Source organism: Setaria italica, chromosome II (genome assembly GCF_000263155.2).
Source record: "Setaria italica strain Yugu1 chromosome II, Setaria_italica_v2.0, whole genome shotgun sequence".
NCBI lineage: Eukaryota > Viridiplantae > Streptophyta > Magnoliopsida > Poales > Poaceae > Setaria > Setaria italica.
The window spans coordinates 30,071,088-30,089,757 of NC_028451.1; the positions used below are offsets into that span (position 1 = coordinate 30,071,088).

The 18,670-nt window shown below is 45.9% G+C and overlaps 2 protein-coding genes across 2 annotated transcripts; one reads left to right on the forward strand and one right to left on the reverse strand.

Annotated features, from left to right (window-relative positions):
• Positions 1-2,081: 2,081 nt before the first annotated feature.
• Positions 2,082-5,044, reverse strand: LOC101763452 (cytokinin hydroxylase). Its single transcript, XM_004956718.2, has 5 exons — positions 4,723-5,044; positions 4,374-4,606; positions 3,991-4,253; positions 3,043-3,460; positions 2,082-2,937 (listed from the first exon to the last, which is right to left on the reverse strand). The coding sequence occupies exons 1-5, from the start codon at positions 5,000-5,002 to the stop codon at positions 2,503-2,505; spliced, it is 1,629 nt and encodes a 542-aa protein (XP_004956775.1). The 5' UTR covers positions 5,003-5,044; the 3' UTR covers positions 2,082-2,502.
• A 9,305-nt stretch (positions 5,045-14,349) lies between these two features.
• On the forward strand, positions 14,350-18,659 carry LOC101764257 (probable ubiquitin receptor RAD23). Its single transcript, XM_004956721.2, has 11 exons — positions 14,350-14,538; positions 15,413-15,574; positions 15,883-15,930; positions 16,307-16,380; positions 16,749-16,811; positions 16,973-17,150; positions 17,477-17,614; positions 17,699-17,812; positions 17,890-18,008; positions 18,098-18,173; positions 18,303-18,659. The coding sequence occupies exons 1-11, from the start codon at positions 14,473-14,475 to the stop codon at positions 18,447-18,449; spliced, it is 1,185 nt and encodes a 394-aa protein (XP_004956778.1). The 5' UTR covers positions 14,350-14,472; the 3' UTR covers positions 18,450-18,659.
• The last annotated feature ends 11 nt before the right edge of the window (positions 18,660-18,670 follow it).

Below are 18,670 nucleotides of genomic sequence, written 5' to 3' on the forward strand. Positions count from 1 at the left end.
TAGTATACAAACTTGATCATAAATGATTCGAAAAAAAATTTTGATCATAAATAGAAAAGCTTAACTTAGAACAAAACTAAAAGCATTTTATATCTCGGAACGGAGAGTGCGGTTGATTTACACCCATCAATAGCAGTGCCGCGCAATTGCACGGGTCAAACCGATCCCGCTAACCTTACCGCACCCACATTTTTTTCCTGAAACGGTCGATCGCCCATGTTAAGGTAGTTAACAAAGCCGGCCGTCGATGCCTACAGGCAAAAGGTTGCAATCATTCTGCATTATACCCACAAAGTTGACACTAAAGCCATCGCGTGCACCACGGCTAAACTAGGCGAGATATATGTATATATGTATGTGCAACTTGCGCACTTGGTGCCAAATCACAGGGCGCCTCCGCCTCCTGTCGCATCACGTAAAGCTACATACGGCCCTGTAATTAAACCGATTAACAGCAACTAACGATGCCTTTACATAGTTGCATCGTGCAGACAGAAAATGCTCGGCTTATACTATCATATCTTTAGTGCTAACAAAGCCTTTCTACGGCGATGTTCACTGCAAGGGTGAGAGATTATTATATACATTGTAGTCAACCACATGCATCCTCTTATAAACCAAAGCGCTAGCACACCGCCCGATATTCGCAAAAGTCCCGCGGTTGCATTTCTTATCAAATCATGTTACTGCGCTCTTGAGCTCCTATTTCCTTTGCTGTTATAACACGACATGTGCATAACCTTTTACATATGTTCAGACTTTCTCTCTTTTTAATATAACATGTAGCTCTTCTGCCGGTTCGTTTAAAAAAAATTGTAACAACGACGGGAATTAAAACGATTGCCGTCTGATGTCAATGTCTAGAATAACCTTTTTCAGCCGTGAGTACTAATAATAATATAAAACTCTAAAACAAGGGATTATAGTACTACTCATCATCAGCTAAAGATCGCCCACTTTGCACGAACAAAAGGTTTGTCAGCCAGCCCAATGTAATGCTCAACAGCTAGCCGAGACACGTACAGTGTGTAAAGAACTACCAGCCGGGTCCGGGGGATGGTTAATAATTACTTAATTTAACTAACCCGTGGTTAGCAGCTGGTAAGATAAGGTTCCCTCTCGCCCGATCGCTAGCTACCGAGTTAGTGGTGCTTGGGCTTTGATAGATAGATAGATTTATATGCCATCCCATTCCCTGCCGATAATGTTAATTAAATGGCGCACACACTAAGTTGCCGGTAAAATGCATCGATGCCCCTTCTGTCTTTTAAGCTGTGCTTGCTGCTTTGCCTGCTAGCCGCAGCATTTAGCTCCTGATCATCGCCCATCGATCAGAGGGGTGCGTGCGGCGGGACGTGCACGCGCGCGTGCGGGCACACCGCACACGTGCGGGGCGGGCGCTTCGCGACGGCCGGGATTGTCTTTTGGCGACCACGGTTACTCCTTGACCTTATGCCCATCCAGGGGTTGTTTTGTGGGTCGGGGCTAACTATGCGGGAGTGCTAAGATTTTGTTTGGTCCTCCGTTATAAAAGTAGGTCGTTTTAATTTTTCTAGCTATATAAATTTTGCTATAAAGTTTGCTATGCATCTAAATATAGGATTATGTCGAGATACATATTAAAATCTGTATAACTAAAAAAGTCAAAACGATCTGCATTTTGAAACGGATGGAGTAATGAGTACTGATATACATAGGAGTAATGTTTCAATCTTATATAAAGTTGTTTTATTCTCGTAAATTTCATTAGTGAAAAATTAGAACAGAGTAGAAATGCCCTTAGCTAATGTTTAATTAGGAAGTAACAAAAAAATTGCACAATCTCATAACAAGCGTGTCGAGGTGCTTCTAAGTACCACGTGTTCTCATCCGCTGGCGGATGGGCAGTGCATGCGCCCTGTGGGATGGTCAGCCCACATGCTTTTCTTCCGCCGCCAGTAATCCAGCACTCTGTTCTTTGTTGCTTTGTTTATCTAGTTTGCATCCTCTCAAGTGTTGTACAGCCGGGTTGTTTTAGTTATCTTATTTAGCAGGCATCTCTGCTTGAGACTGATCTGCAAACCAGCGCTTAGTTTGTCCCATTCACTCTGCCATGCTTCTTATCATACTGTCAAAATTAACATTTTGCTATGTCTGCTCCCTTCAGTTCAGCCCCCTGTAATCTGCATGATCTAGGCAGAACCGTACCAGAGCACACGATGATGCAAACCCATGTGCTAATTCTTGTGATCAGTCAATGTTATTATGTAACTAATCTGCATACATATATGTCCCCTAACTCAGTACCCAAAGCTCCAACCTACACGCATATTGCTGCATCAGGTTAAACTACTAACTTGATCAGCACCTGACATGCCGGCCCCACCTGTCAGCGAGCCGGCCGGAGAACCAACCGGAGAGCACAAAACTTTAACCACCCTCTACAGCTGCAGCACGACGCCACAAGAGTTAAGCTAGCCGAGAAGCCGGCGAGCAAAGGAACAAAACGAATGGGGGCTGAGCTCATGGCCGCAGCGGGCGGAGGTGGACGGGCACTCCGTGCTTGGGGCGGAGGGTGAGCACGTTGACGGGCGCGTGGCGGTAGTCGTCGGAGATGGCGAGGCGGAATTGCTGGAGCAGCATGGCGAGCACGACCTTGGCCTCGACGAGCGCGTACGCCTGGCCGACGCAGTTGCGCGGGCCCGCCGCGAACGGCAGGAACGCCGGGCGCCGCCCCGACGCGAACCGCTCCGGCCTGAACTCGTGCGCGTCGGGGCCCCAGATGGACTCGTCGTGGTGGATGGCTAGCACCGGGATCCACACCGATAGGCCGGCCGGCAGGTGGAGGCTTTCGCCGCCTCCGATGCCACCGCCGAGCCGGATGTCCTCGAACACCATCCGCGGCAGCAGCGTCGCCGGCGGGTACAGCCGAAGCGTCTCGTGGATGATCATCTGCAGCTGCAACGATGCAAACATGTCGTCAGCAATGCCTCATGTTCCGGCGGTCCGGCCCGGCCGCAAGTTAATACTATATTATATGACGCACGTCGGAGCCGGACGTACCACGTTGAGCTTGGAGAGGTCGTCGTAGGACGGCGGGGCGTCGCCGCAGACGCGGGCGACCTCGGCGCGGGCCCGGTCCTGCCACTCGTGGTGCGTGGCGAGGAGCATGAGCGCCCAGGTGAGGAGCAGCGCCGACGTGTCGTGCCCGGCGAAGAAGAACGTCTTGCACTCGTCGATCACCAGCTGCAGGTCGTAGCTGAACTGCTGCTGCTGCTTCCGGCCGCCGGCCGCGGCCCCGTCGTCCTGCTTCTTCCGCTCCATCTCGGTCAGCAGCATGGCCAGGAGCCCCCGGCCGTAGGCCGACGTGGCGCGGCCCTCGTCGGCGATCTCCCGGCTCCGCCCGATGGACTCCGTCAGCACCGCCTCCAGCTCGCCGTTCAGCCGCCTGATCTCCCGCCTGTACTTGCTCGGGAAGTACCTGCACGACGCGACGTCGAGACAATTAATCCCAGACACGCACGTACGTCAGTGGTCAGTCAAAGCACCAGCTAGTGTGTGCATGTCCAAAAATTGTTTACAGCTGACAGGCGTACGGCAATGCCCGTGCCACGATGGAATCGTTTCGAGGCATCAACACAAGCCGATGCCTCGGCCTCGAGTCAGAGTGTGCATGCCAGTGTCCAAAACTAGCCGGACAGCGATGGAACGGCACCGCTAGAGAATCAATTGACTAATCGATCGCTTAAGCGCGATTAGCTCCAGGAGCGAAACGGATTTAGCTTAGTTTAATCCATGGAAATAGCTTAACTGCTTAAGGTTAGTTCAGGTCGGAGGACTGCACACGCATATGCAGGCAGAGGACCGGGACATGGGTAGCGACAAAAGGCCAGGTAAGGGAGTGAGCGCGTGCGTGCGTAGGTGCACGGGTTACTAGACAAAAGACGAGCGGCAAGCGGCGGGGCGGCGGCGGCCGGCGGCGAGGGGGATCAGGAGGCGGAGGGGACTCACTGGCTGCCGGGGATCCAGAGGTGGCGGCTTGATCGCGCCGTGAGGCGCTGCAGGTCCTCGAGGAGGTGGAAGATTCGCTTCCCGGTATCATAGCTCGTGTCGAACTCGGTCCGCGAGATGATGTCGCCGGTCAGGCGGGTCATGTACGCGGCGATGTCCACCTCGCACCGCCGCCCGCCGCCCGGGGACGGCGTCGCCGCCGCCGCCTCCCGCAGCGCCCGGATCGTCTGCTTCGTGCACTCAACCATGTGGCCCACACGCCCCTGTGACGCGGCCGGTGACGTTAGTCAGTAACACGACTCGGTCCGGAAGAAAAGAAATTAACAAAGAAATACAGAATGCGGACGGCGGCAACGGCGGCGGCGGCGGCGCGCGACACGAACCTTGAGCTTGTCGGCCATGAACGCCGGCGCGACGACGTGGCGCTGGTGCGACCAGTGCGCGCCGTTGGCCATGAGGAGTCCCCGGCCGATGAAGTGCCTGGTCCCCTGCCGCTGGAGCCACGACTTCCCCGTGGCGCTCGCCGCGTACTTGGACGAGAGGAACTCCTTGATCATGGCCGCGTCCGTCAGGCACAACCGCGGCTCGCTGCCGTACCAGTAGACGAAGAACTTTCCTGCACGCGACCCAAGAACATTCCACGGCGTCGTCAGTACAGTACTGCGCGGTCGGTCAACGACGGCGCAATGGCGGCGGGCGGTTCGCACGCGGCAGCCAGGTCGGGTGCCTCACCGTAGGTCTTGGACCAGAGCACGTAGTGCGGCATGAGGCGGCCGACGATGTCGTGGCTCAGGGCCGGCATGTCGTCGGCGGTGGACTGCGCCACCATCGCCGACACGTCGCGGAGGTTTCCGATGAGCAGACGAGGCGGGGGGCCGTGGACGCCCTGCCGGGCCATGATCCGCCGGATCCTCAGTGGCGTCAGGACGTAGCAGGACAGGGCCACCCACGCCGCCCGCAGGAGCAACACCAGGACAGGGGACGCGATCACCATCAGCATCACGAGCGCCATTGGAGACGAAGATTTGGGGGGCCTTGATCTGCGTTTAGGCAGCGGCGGCGGCCGGCAATGTGTGGGATTTCGCTTGGGCTCTGGGCTATATATAGGCGCGATCTCCTATGGCTAGAGCGCAGATCTGACCGTATGATATTCCATTTATTACACGTAATAATGTTTATTGTCTTTTTGGGTTGGATTCGGCAGCAATTGATTTGCTGTCATATTTTGGCAAATTACTAAATACTGTGGTTTCTCCAATTTGATTACTTTGGCGAGGCTTGATGAGAGAAATTTGGCATAGAACCAAATCATCCCGCAACTTGAAAGAAAAATATTATTCAACGCAACGCAATTTTGGTGTCACTTAATCTCATTTGTAGAATGAAGGATTTTTGTTTGTGCAATGGGCAAACTTTAAGAAACATGCTTATAAAAAAGGGACTAATGTTATAAAACGGAGCGAGCAATTTTGTGAATCTTTGTTAAATCTACTCTTCAATCTTCTTGGTTTGGTTGCCAACTCGTTGCCTCATGTGACCTCATGGAATATGGATGCTGCAAAATTATTATTTATTTATCTATCTGACGGTTATAGATACCCGGTACCCTTATGGTAGGCCTAGCCGACCACTAATGGGTCGGCCCGACTTGATGAAGAAGACATAAGATAGAGTCCGACTAGGACTCCCCATATGTTGTAATCCGACTAGATCTCATCTATAGTAATCAACTAGTGGTTCTGCCATATAACCCTACCCCTCGGAGTATATAAGGGGAGGTAGGGGTACTCCTAGGAGGGGAAACGATCCAATCCCTCAACACAACAATCAACACCTGAACGCAGGGTGCAATACAATCCCCAAAACAGGATATAGGGTATTACGCTACACTGGCGGTCCGAACCTGTATAAATCTATGTATCTTGTGCCTTGCGTTACCATAAAGTTCATGGTCTTGCGATCCTCTCTGCCTACAAATCAACCATCTGGGTACCCTCTAGGTGGACTGCGGGTCACTAAATCCGACACTATCACTATCTATCACTAACAAGTAGTAATGCATAAATGTGAGAGGATTTTATTTTTAAAAATAGGAATATGTGATGTATTTGGGGCATGAACTGAAATACTGAAACGCCAAGTAGTCATTAATTTAGTACCAACTGATGTGTGCAATGTATCTTTGCCACTAGAGAAAAAGTGGCAGCGCGTATCAGTTATAGAAGCCATTAGTATATTGCCTGGCATAAAGATTTCTTGACTGGTAACATCTGTTGGCGCCATAGCCAGAATTTATTTCAAGACAGGCAGAGACCGTGCCAAGATCCTAGAGGATTCAAGTGCCACAGCTGCATACAGCAGTACAGTACCACACTACCACTATAGGAATACAAAAATATGGACATACACTCACTGAGACTGAGTGCTATTCCTAATGTATGACATGATCAAAAAAAAAAGACACACCTTTCTGTACGCCTTGCCTCCTGCATTGCAGAAGGGACAAGTTAACAAGTACTCCTATATGGTACTATATGAGCAGAGGCACCTCCATGGACAAGATACAAAATCAGAGCACTAAGGACAGCACATTACCTGTAATGTCACCAAATGTTCTAATCGTAAGGCCTGGACAGCAGCCTGCAGGATTGCAGGCTTAGTTTAGAGTATCATCAGTGTGTCTATGGAATGGTCAATCCCTTAAACAATCTCATTCAGGGGGGGTGGCTTTATTCTGTATTCTCCATCTCCTGCACTTTCACCACAGATGATTCTGAAGCAAAAGTTTCTGATAAGAAGGATAGATTATTGTCTATTGAAGCGCAGCTAAAAAGGCAGAAAGGCACAGGAATGGGGACAGATTGGAGAGCAATTTTGTTTCGCGGCAAGCGCCTAGTTCTCTGCACCGGGTTGCAACTTGGGGAAAATAAAATCCGTGTGATGGTGGGCTTTTGGGCAAGAATACAAAAGTTGCAGCCTCTTATAAACCCATTGTTTAGTGAATCCGCTAACACAGATGTTTGAAAAATACAAAAAAGTTGAGTACGAACGGAGTACAGCGTGGATGAGCTGTAGCCGATAGACGCTAGGCCTTTTTATTTTCTCTGAATGAACTAGAGATCGAAGGAGTCGGCGCACCGGGAAAATGCTGATGCCAGTTACAGCTTGATTTACTTCGTCATTCAGGAAGTATTAAACATGCATCGATGAAATGGTCAGGACTCAGGAGATCCGGTAGAGCTTTTGTGTCGAGCATGTGGGCAATTGTGAATTCAGGGCGGTGAATACTAAAACATTTCGGAGTTCAGGAGGTTTTTGTAGTACTTACTGAACCATCTGAAAGTTTCTGAAATTCAGGAGGACGAGTCTTTCTTTGTTTTTTTTTTTTGGGACACAAGTTCAGGAAGATGGATGGGTGGGCAGTGCCAGAATAGGAAATGCTGCTTTTCTGTTGCATCCGAGTTTTGTGATAGGATATCATATTCAAACGTCAGAAATAGGAAAACCTTCCTCATGATTCATGAAGCCCTGTCACAATAATTGAAACGCGGAACTTTCCATTCTTGGGTGTGCATGAGTTGCATCATGGGTTAGGCCTGCCTGAGCTTTGCTGTATCTGCACTCTGCATGGTGTGCACCTTGCTGGAAGCTGATCGATGATGGCTCAGCATCTCTCCCGACTCTGAAAACGTTAACGTGAATCTTATCATCGACTCGGACTCAGACTCAGACCACGACCAGGCGGAGCCGTTTACTGCTTGGCGTTGGCGAGACGCGGTATCACCAGAGACCAAATTGACGGTTCGACAGAAGTCACAGATCGACACAATTACACAGGTCGTGTTTACAGAACCGTGCAGCATATGCCATTGACGGCACGGCAGAGTGAAGCCGAGCATCTTGCTCGGAAAAGACGCAGGGGTTCTGCGAGCGCACACGCCAGCACGCCACCGACGCCGCGAGGCGCACGGCGGTGAAATATGAGCTGTGCTCGTAGTATGCGTCCTCCCTCCCTCCGGCTTCCCCTGCCCCGGTCGCACGCGTCGGTGCGCCCTCTCGTTCCGCAGTCAGCGTTGCACCGCTCGCCGCTCGGCTCGCGGGAACAGACGCCGTGTGATGTCATGTCGTCTCGACGTCATATATGGCCCGGCCTCACGGTTTGCTCGTGGCGTGTACGCTCTTACGCTATTCTCATTTGTGTACGATGTTTCCATTTTTCCGACGGTACCAACCTTAGAATTTCCTCCCTTGCCCTCATGTCATTCTTGTTTTCAACAGTATTTTCTCATCTGCACATGTTTGCAACGATATTGATAGATCCCTTCTTCTTTCCATTGCCTTCTCGCTTTGAACAATATTTTTTCTCATTCACACGTGCATGTTTGAATGACGCTAATCTTTTTTTTTGAAAAGTCTTATTTTCATTCTCGAACTATAACACAAGTCTGATTTTCAACCCACGCCCACAAAACCAGATGGGGAGGGCCATCCAACTGTCAAAACCAGTCAAATTTGGTCCTTTATGTGGTTTCGAGGGTGGTTTTGCATTTTCTAATTTAAAAAGTTTTGCTTTAATAAAAAAAATTATAACTAATTCATTTTAAATCCAATAAATATGAAGTTGGTATAAAAAGTTTTCTAAAAATGAATTAGTTATGAATTTTTAAGTAAACGTAAACTTTTTAATTTTTTTAGAAAATGTAAAACCACTCTTGAAACCCCCCAAAGGATCAAGAGTAAATTCCCTCAATGCCATTGAAAATTATACCGCTTCCCTCATTGCCATCAAAATTCTACAAGTTCCTTCACTGCCACTACTTCAATTTTACAATTCCCTCACTGCTATTACTATCAATGGTCATTAAGTACCCTTTCACTTACTAGCGGCCATTAAGTACCCTTTCACTGACTGGCGGGCCCACAATCTGAAGGGTTATTTACCACTATTTTCACTCCCTACATTACCCCTCTTCCAATGACAGTATGGGCCCACATGTAAGGAGCCTTATCTTCTGGAGCGGTCTATCTCCTGCCGCTGATTCCTCCCGTCCCCTCCCCTTATCCACCTGACAGAGGGACCACATCCGTTAGCCCTAAACCCTAGCAAGTGGTGCGGCGGGTGGAGAGGGCAGAAACCGAGCGAGCGGCGTGGCTTTGCGGGCGGGCGCATGGTGACCGGGACGACGCGCGACAGCGACACTCGCGCGCGGGCAAGTGCGACTCGGGCGCCGAGCGGAGCACCATCGACGCACACGTGGGGGGTGCGGCCCCAGCACCTCGCAGAGAGCAGCAGGCACGCGTGCTGGCGGGCACGGCCCGGGCGTGGAGCAGAGAGCCGGCAGCAGGCTAGAGCGCTAGGGGAGGATGACGGTAGCAATCATGGCTTCTTTGAGTCCAAGCCAACCTGCTTGGCTCCTTCCAGGATACGTATTGTTGTTGTCATTTGTTTGATAACCATGTTGATTGCTTAGTGGAGTATAGTAAAAGGAGAAGCACTAGTAATTTTTGTAGCTTTGATTGTATCTTAATGCACAGGATGGACCCTAAATCAAGTTATTTGTTGCAAATAAGACTTGCTGGCAATGCTAGAAGTAGAAATGATGTTGGTTGCTTTGTTATCATCTCTCTTTTTCATCTCGTGCAGATGTAACAAAAGATTAGTCCTTTTTCCTTCTCGCACCATGGTTGTTAACTCAGACATGTGCAATTTCAAGGATTTCGCCGATGAAATTGTAGACAAGTATCCTCCGGGTTACAAGAGGTTACAAGGAACTTGTGACTGTTACCTATTATGATGATGCCAGTGAAAACTACTTAGAAGTCAAATCAGACCAAGATATGCTTATGCTTACAATGTTTGCTAGACATGTGGGAAGTAAAGTAGTGAACATTTATATTGCATATACCCTGCCCACAGAAATTCCTAAGTGGCCTGCTGTATCAAAGAAGTGTGTAGAAACTCAATCCACTCAGCCTACAACCTGCCTACTCACTGGACCTACAACCAGCCAATCAATTGAACCTACAACCTATATTTCAATCTGTAATGCAGCCAAGGACACTCAAATACTGTGAGCTCAAATCCGAAGTAAGTTCAGTTTTGATGTACCATATAGCTTCTCCACATGATCATTGTCCAGGTTATGAAAATAAAAAAAATGAATGTGCAGGTCCGGATGTGACTCGAGCCAACCTGAGCCGTTGTCCATTCAGTACCCTTGTGAAGCTAATACACCAACTCCTGCTACCTCCAAGTCTACAAAGAAGAAGAGGAAAGCACAAGGGAATGCTAAGAAGCAAAAGGCTGCAACGGAGTCAAAGAAGCAAGAATTGGTGCCACCTCAAAATCCTACTATGTGCACCAGAAGCAAGACTCCTACTCCTGACAGCCCCACAATGGGTGCTAGAAGCAAAAGGAAAATCCTTGAATGAATGTGCTGCTATCTTAGCCTATTTTGCTAATTTTGTGGGATGAAAGTTGTATGATCTGGATGCTGGAAGATGTGTCTCCAAGCTAATGTCTATGTGCTGAGAAACTGAAACTCAACTCATTTTGGTTGGAAGAACAGATCCGTAATGGTCTTTTTGCTATTTAACTTTGGTGGCATGTAATTGACAACTTATGCATGTCATGTGATGGATCTGTACGAGAGCATATATTGTGACCAGTCCTTATTTAGAACTTTGGAGATATTATGCATGTCTGACTACTTGTTGAGCTCCTATATTGGATTTGGGTGTTGAAATCATATATATTGTTTTATCATGATATTTTATTTTGCTCACCGTGGCATGTTACTCATTTTTCTTACTCAACTTATATTTGTAGCGATTGAGATGTGCAATGACATGTAAGGAATTGAAGCAAATTTCACTCCATTCTACTGGCAAGGGTATAATCATCTTTTCCACTGAAGTTAACAGCAACCTAACAGCCATTGACGGTAATGACAGTGAGGGAATTGTAAAATTGAAGTAGTGGCAGTGGAGGAACTCAAAGAATTTCGATAGCAACGAGGGAAGCGGTATAATTTTCAATGGCATCAAGGGAATTCACTCAAGGATAAAATTTGCCCGTTTTTGATAGTTGGATAGCTCCCTATGTCCTGTTTTGTAGTTGTAAGTTGAAAAATCAGACTTCTGCTATAGTTGAATGGTGAAAATAGGACTTTTCCCTATTTTTTATTTCTATGGTATTATTTTTATTTTAAAAACAATTTCCATGCATTCTTGCTTAGAGGCTTTGAGCAGTAGTTTCCTTTCCCAGTCGCCCATGTTTGCGGACGACAGTCGCCTTTCTCTTTTTCCTGCGCCGTTCGTTCTTGCCTTCTTAGATCCAACCGGCCACGTGTCCGCAAGGCTACCAGGCCAGACAAAAACATGGACGAGAAGGGCACCGACCACTTGGCTGCAGGATACGCAAGAACTTTTCAGAACCCTGCGTCGGTTTCATGGGAACGACGACCCTGATACACAGAGATCCCACGCGCCGCGCACGCAATCTCCAAGAAATCCTCGTGCTCAAATTTTAAAGAACCCGCTCGGTTTTCAAACGATATTTCCCAGCTCGATCACGAGGTGAAATTTGGTGGGGGGCAGCCGGTGTGAACCGGCCATCGCTTGGGGGCTGAACCTGAATTATATTTAGCACCAACATAATCGCGCGCTCTGACTAATGAACAAATCCAAAAACTATAAATGGCACACATCAGACGGATCCGAGAGAATCTCGTCAAGGGCTCTGACCTCCTCAAGCTAGAGATTTGCTTTTGTCTGCGTAATCAACGAGAGAACTAGCGACTAGGCTGTATCAAGTTTGATTCCGCGCGGGGCTTTTGAAAAAGAAGCAGCAGAAAAAGAGAGCTCGCGAAAAGCGCGCAAACTTTGATATGAATTCCTCCGGGCAAGTTGCGCCATTATCTCTGAAAACTTGTCCGCCATTACGTCCTCGGCGTTAGCCTGGATCATTAGGTCTCCGCACTTGCTTAATCGTGCGGTTTATGCTCATTACGAATTTATACCTTTTTTAAAACAAAAAAGTACTTACAAAAAACATGCAGAAACAACCCCGTGTAAGGAAAAGGAATTACAGTAGGAAATATACCCCAGGTTAAAGAATCCTGGAAGCCTGGAGTTTGAGAAACGTTTCGATGCTGCGCTAAATGTTGTTCTTTTTGCTCCTCGTCGGTATGATGGCCCAATGGAGTCCAGACTTGGTTACGGCCCAAAACTTTATGGGCTTAGATCCCCAAATAGAGAAAGCGATGAATTGTCTTCTTGCTTTTTGGCAGGCAAGCCCGTGCGGCGGCAGAAAACCATGGCGCAGAGAGGGGATCGGCTGCGGACGCAGAACCGTGTGTATATCCTGTGGCCGTACAACGTGGGCGCCTGACAGCAGACGCGGCGGCTTCTGTTTGGTCGCGCATGGCGTACCTGTTTGGGATAAGTGTAGAGAATAGAGATACGGGCTCGGTTTAATTCGCCGCTTTTCTGGTGCTTTGTACACGTTTTGGCACGCACACCCTTTACGTTGTTCAAATTTGTCCGTCAACCGGCTTTGTCTTTTATCAACACGGTCTCTAAATAAAATATAATTGTAGCTCTTATTTTACTAAAATATTCTTTTAATAAAAAAGGGCAATGCTAGGATATTATGAAAGTACTCTCAAGATAGCTCTACACATTTTTTTTCTAAAACTAAGTGTTTTAAAAGTCAGTTATAGTTAAAATTTTGGTAATGCTAAGAAACATATTCCTTCATACCTTATTCTTCTGCACCTTTCTCCTGCTCCTACTCCTACGGCTACCATGTAAAGGCCATGAAGCAGAAAAAAAAACACAAAGCACAAATACAATATATTGGTCGATGCTCCTAAGTTTCATTGCGAATGCCTCGCTGCTTGCCTGGGCTTTTTTTTTCTTGCATGCTGCTTCTAGCTTCCATGGTCTTGAAGTGTGCCTACTACTCGCTCCATTTTTATTTATAAGGTATGATATGATTTGGTATGATCTTCCAAATTATATTTTGACTATTCATTTATCTTATATCATATTATTCATGGTTACAAAATTATGATCGTAAAGTATATTTGATTACGAGTCCAACCATATAAAATTTACATTATAAAAATAAAAAATAATAGTTAAATTATTAGTTAAAGATCATAAAATTTGAAGCCTACTACCATCAGTCATAGAGGAATTTATGGTTACAAAGAAGTTGGGGATCAAAAGGAATCTTTTTCATTTTCTCTTTTAATATCTAACGTACAGGTGTGGTATGCAAATTTTCATGATATGGCTTGTGGACAACTACTTTGTGTGCTTTAAAAAAAAATGATCCAATTAAACATAAATATACTTGTATAGAACAATATGCAAATAACAGTTTCATAACAAAACTCAATGTTGGTGAATGCACGCCCTAGTAAGAATGCAAAAAAAGCAACAAATATGAGAATTTTCTTCTAGATAATTGAAGAAAATTCTGACTTCAACCTCCTCAAACAAAAGGAATCAGTCCACGTTTGTTACAAATGGTGGTCAAATGCCACCCACACAAAATAGTTGAATTAAAAAATTCAACTTAAATACAAATTCGCAAATGAAAAAACCGTCTATAGAAACAAAAGAAGTGTAGAGCCACATCTTCAATGTACGACACACTTCAGTTAAGTATCCTTAAGGTTCATGTCTTTGCAATTAAGCTCAAGATCGAAGCCAAAACGTCATCTGAATAGAATATGAAAAAAAATTAGATTGATTTTTAGAAAAATAATATCATTTCTCGTTAACCATACAACCCAACCCAAAGTAGCCACTCCCGTTAGCTACACTAAAAATAGTTGTTATAACTAACTTGCTGGCTACTCGACAGTATTTAGATGGGTTGAGTTTTGCAAAAAAAAAAGAGAAAGTGTTTAAATGGGTTGAGATCTCGACAGTAAGGACATCCTTTCTACGATTACACACACTTTTTAATGATTTGATTTGATGTAAAGGTTATGATGGGATCGATAGCTACACATATGCCAACATAAAGCAATTCATATGATGAGAAATATGATCTTGTGACTACGAATGGTTCATGAATACAATGATATCTCTCAAAAATACGTACGCGAACATCGTATTGAAATTATAGGTACGCACTTCGTATGAAAATCACGTAATCACGTGCAAGAAAAGAATGTTGATGGCGCACGCACCCTATCACCGTCCTTATCCGGCTACAGCTTTCACGCCGTCCTTCCAACATCAAAACGCGACCGATTTGGACACCTTCCAGAAACAGCAAACGGGTACGTATAAATTCAACAAACCTAAGGGCTCAGCAGCAAAAGCACCCTTGCGCCTCAGCCTCACTGCCTCAGGGACCGAAATAGAAAACTCCGAAGGAAAAAAAATTCGCCCTCCTCTCGCCGTCCTCCCCTCGTCCGCCTCCAACCCTCGAGCTCGACGCGCAGGCGGCGGCGCGGCGAGATGAAGGTCTCCGTGAAGACGCTCAAGGGATCCAGCTTCCAGATCGAAGTGGAGGCCACTGACAAGGTACCCATCGCTCGCGCTCCCGATCTGTCGTGTCATGGTTCCGGTTGGTGGATGGATTGGCTCGGCTGCTTTGCGAGATTTGGCTTATTGTTAGGTTCGCTGGGGGGCTAGGGTTTGGTGGTCTCCTGTGCGGAGACGGTGGGGGCGTCGAAGCCCGCGAGCGAAGCTTGCTTGGATCCAATCTGTAGGTTGCTGTGTAAATACATGGATTCTCCCACTTATCCCCAGCAGGGCAAAGTACCGATGGCGCGAGTGGAGCATCTGGAACATAGAGCTGTTGCAGAGTTCGCTTGTGGGCTTGGGGTTGGGTTCCTTCCAGGTGATGTTTTTGGTGATACAGGAGTCAGATGGCACGGGGAAGTTGTCAGGCCTTAATCTATTGGTTGCTTCCTGCGCAGAAGTTGCAGTGTCGATTTATTATTGCTGTTGTAAATTTCTGCAGGCAGTATGTTTGATCGTAACATTTAAGGCAGCATGATACCTCGGGCGCGCGTGCATTTATTAGTTATTATCGATTTCGGTTTGCTATCAGTTATTGTCGATTTCAGTTTGTACTCAGGAGGTTAGATCTCGTCTGTATGTGCTACTTTTTTTTACAGTTGTTTCTAGGCAGCTTTAGGATGTAATGCTGGATTTTACCTATTTGGTAATGTCGGAGGGGATCAAATAGGTGCATGAATTGTGGCTTGCCATCAAAGTCTTTGAGATTTTTAGTATACTTCCGCTGTTTCTATTATCTATCATGAGGGTTCTTCCAGTATATTACATAATATTAGATTCTATCAGCACCCCTTTTATGTTTCTTTCAATTTTTATATCTAGATAAAAACTGGTGGTGTTTCATTCCTGCTCCTGACATAAGTGCTTCAAACAGGTTGCTGATGTGAAGAAGGTTATAGAGAGTACACAAGGGCAGAATGTCTACCCAGCTGACCAACAGATGCTCATACACCAAGGAAAGGTGCTCAATGATGAGACCACGTTGGAGGAAAACCAAGTTCTTGAGAACAATTTCCTGGTTATAATGCTCAGACAGGTAGATATTCTGGTTAACAAATGACCAAAATCATGGGTAGCATATTATGCATTGGATGCCAAGAAAGTTTTTGCCAAGTTATAAATAGGGTCAACTGTTCATAGTGCACTAAATTGCTGGCATATCAGACATAAATGTATGTATGGACGCAGAAAGCTACCAGCATGGGAGTTCTTTTTCTTCTGACTTTTGATATGGCAGCTGCCTATTGTGAATTTGGAATATCTAAAATTGCTTTAGAAATGAGTTATGTTAGTTATCATAATAGAGCTCCTTTTGTTTCATTTTTAACTGTTAACCTTTTGCAGAACAAGGCCTCATCAAGTGCACCACCAGCTAAGGCATCTGCAAATCAGGTGAGATGTCAATTGTGTAACATGTGTTGGTACTTGCTGCTTTTCACTTTTTGTTTTTTGTTTTCGATGCACAATATTTCCTTAACCCATCTCATGAATAATAAACTCTAGTAAAAACATAGATGAGGTCTGTTGCATAACGCCTTTTGATTATGCCACTAAAGATACCTTTTCATTCAACAAAAATGGTCGAACTACAGTGGAAAAGTTCTGAGCTATGCTTTTTAGTTCACTGTACTGCCATCTGTTGATGTTTGCTGTCCTGTAAATATTTTTGTTCCTTATACAAATATTTATGCTTGATTTTAAACCGTGTGCTACCTACAAGGCTTCTGAACTATGTCACTGTTGAGATTAACTTAAGTTACTTTTGCAGGCGCCTCCTACTCAGACAGTTCCTGCTACTCCTGCACCTCAAACACCTGTGGCACCAGCTGCACCGGCACCAACGTGCGTTCTCACTGTAAACTTTGATCTGTGTGACTTGTGAGGATTGACATTTTATATCCTTTTCAGCTGGTTGTAGGTCATCATAGGAAATGCAATTACAGTTTTCAAATATTTCAGTTATTCTTTGTTTCTTTTCGGATTATAACATAACAAGGTTTGGTTGTGCATAGTGCGATGCTTTGATACTGTAGCTGGCTTGCTTAAGGTTCACAGATTCATGACAGGCTTTGATTCCTTGCTATTTTTAATTTTTTCAGAGCCTTTGTTAAGTTGAATCAAGTTGTAACATTGCAAAATTTGTTGTCCACTCACTGATTTGCACTACCTTTGCCAGCTAACTCTATGCTTCTTACATTTTTCTGTATCAGTGTACCTGTCAGTGCACCTGCTCCAACTGCCACAGCCTCCCCAGCTCCTGCTGTTGCTGTATCGTGAGTTCCTGATTTCCCTTCCATCGTATATGATTTTATTAATCCTGTAATAAATAATAAGCACAGTTCTTGTTCAATAATGTATTGATATTTCATGTTAAGTATGGCTGGTAAAGTTGCTAATCACATTTCACACATATTTTATGCTGTCACTTTAACAGCACTGAAGCAGATAGTTATGGTCAGGCTGCCTCAAACCTTGTTGCTGGCGGCAACTTAGAAGGAACGATTCAATCCATTCTTGAAATGGGTGGTGGAACATGGGATAGAGACACTGTGCTACGTGCTCTACAGGCTGCATATAACAATCCAGAGCGGGCTGTTGAGTACTTATATTCTGTAAGAATGATTCTTTCTCCTCATTACTTTCTAGGTCTTGATGATAAGCTTCCAGCAATCCACGACTACCAAAATACTTGTAGCTAGTGAACACACTATGTCTTGCTTACAGTAGATTGAAGCTGCATGATAAATAACTGCACATTTGTCTAGTTTGATTCTTTTGCAGGTGATTTTGTGTCCGATAGAAATTAAGTTTTCTTTGTACTGTACAACATTATGACACAGTTTTGATATGCTTGTACTGTGGGCTGTGGCACACCAATGTAGCAAATGTCCCATGGTATGGTACACTAATGTCCTATATATCTTTTGGTTGTTTATAGGGGATTCCTGATCAGATGGATGTTCCTGCACCACCTCCAAGTTCCCAGGCAGCCAATCCTGTCCAGCCTTCACAACCAGCTCAAGCTGCAGTTCCTTCGTCTGGTCCAAATGTTAACCCGCTGGACCTCTTCCCACAAGTAACTCCCCTGTACTCATGCATGTGATCATGCATTTGCAGTTAGTTGAATTTAGTTCTGATGGTTTCCCTTTTTTAAATTTAGGCCCTTCCAAATGCTTCTGCTAATGCTGGGGCGGGAAATCTTGATGTTTTGCGTAATAATGCACAATTCCAAACCTTGCTCAGTTTAGTGCAGGCTAACCCTCAAATTTTACAGGTTCTTTTCCACGCTCATCCTTCTCTTAGAAAACCTGTCCCCCTTTTACAGCTGATTGACAATTCATTTATGTGCAGCCACTGCTTCAAGAATTGGGGAAACAAAATCCCCAGGTCATGCAGCTGATCCAGGAAAACCAAGCAGAATTCATGCGCTTGATCAATGAACCTCTGGAGGGAGATGAAGAGAATGAAATGTTTGCGCCTCTTCCTTGTGCTGCCCCTGCCTTCTCTTGTTCTCTTGTGCTACCCGCATCGTTTAATATTCTTTTACTTCCTGAACCAGGAACATGCTGGACCAGATTGCGGATGCAGCTGAGACCATTGCTGTCACTCCAGAGGAGAACGAAGCTATACTTCGTGTAAGTTGATGGATCCGACAAGTTTCTGCACATCTGCTTGCACCTGCATTAGACTCACCATCGTGATTCTCAATTCCTCGTGCTCATTTACCCATCTCATTGTAATGTTGTCGCGTTCTTCATGCGCAGCTTGAAGGGATGGGCTTTGACAGGGCGCTTGTCCTGGAAGTGTTCTTTGCCTGCAACAAGAACGAGCAGCTGGCTGCGAACTACCTCTTGGACCACATGCACGAGTTCGACAATGACGATGGGATCGGTGGAGGGCCACCACTATAAGGAGGCGGAACCGCTCTCAAGCTCTGCGTCATGTGAAGGCTGTAGGGCAGAATTAGGAGAACTTTTTTGGATTTGCCTTGCCTATTCGCTACCCCTAATCTTGAATTCGTTTCTGTTTGGCTTTGCTGTTTAGTACATAACTCTAGATTATCATCACAGACAGACTTTTATAATTGGATATAAAGGTCATGAGTCAGTTTACTGGATCTACTTTTTCGTAG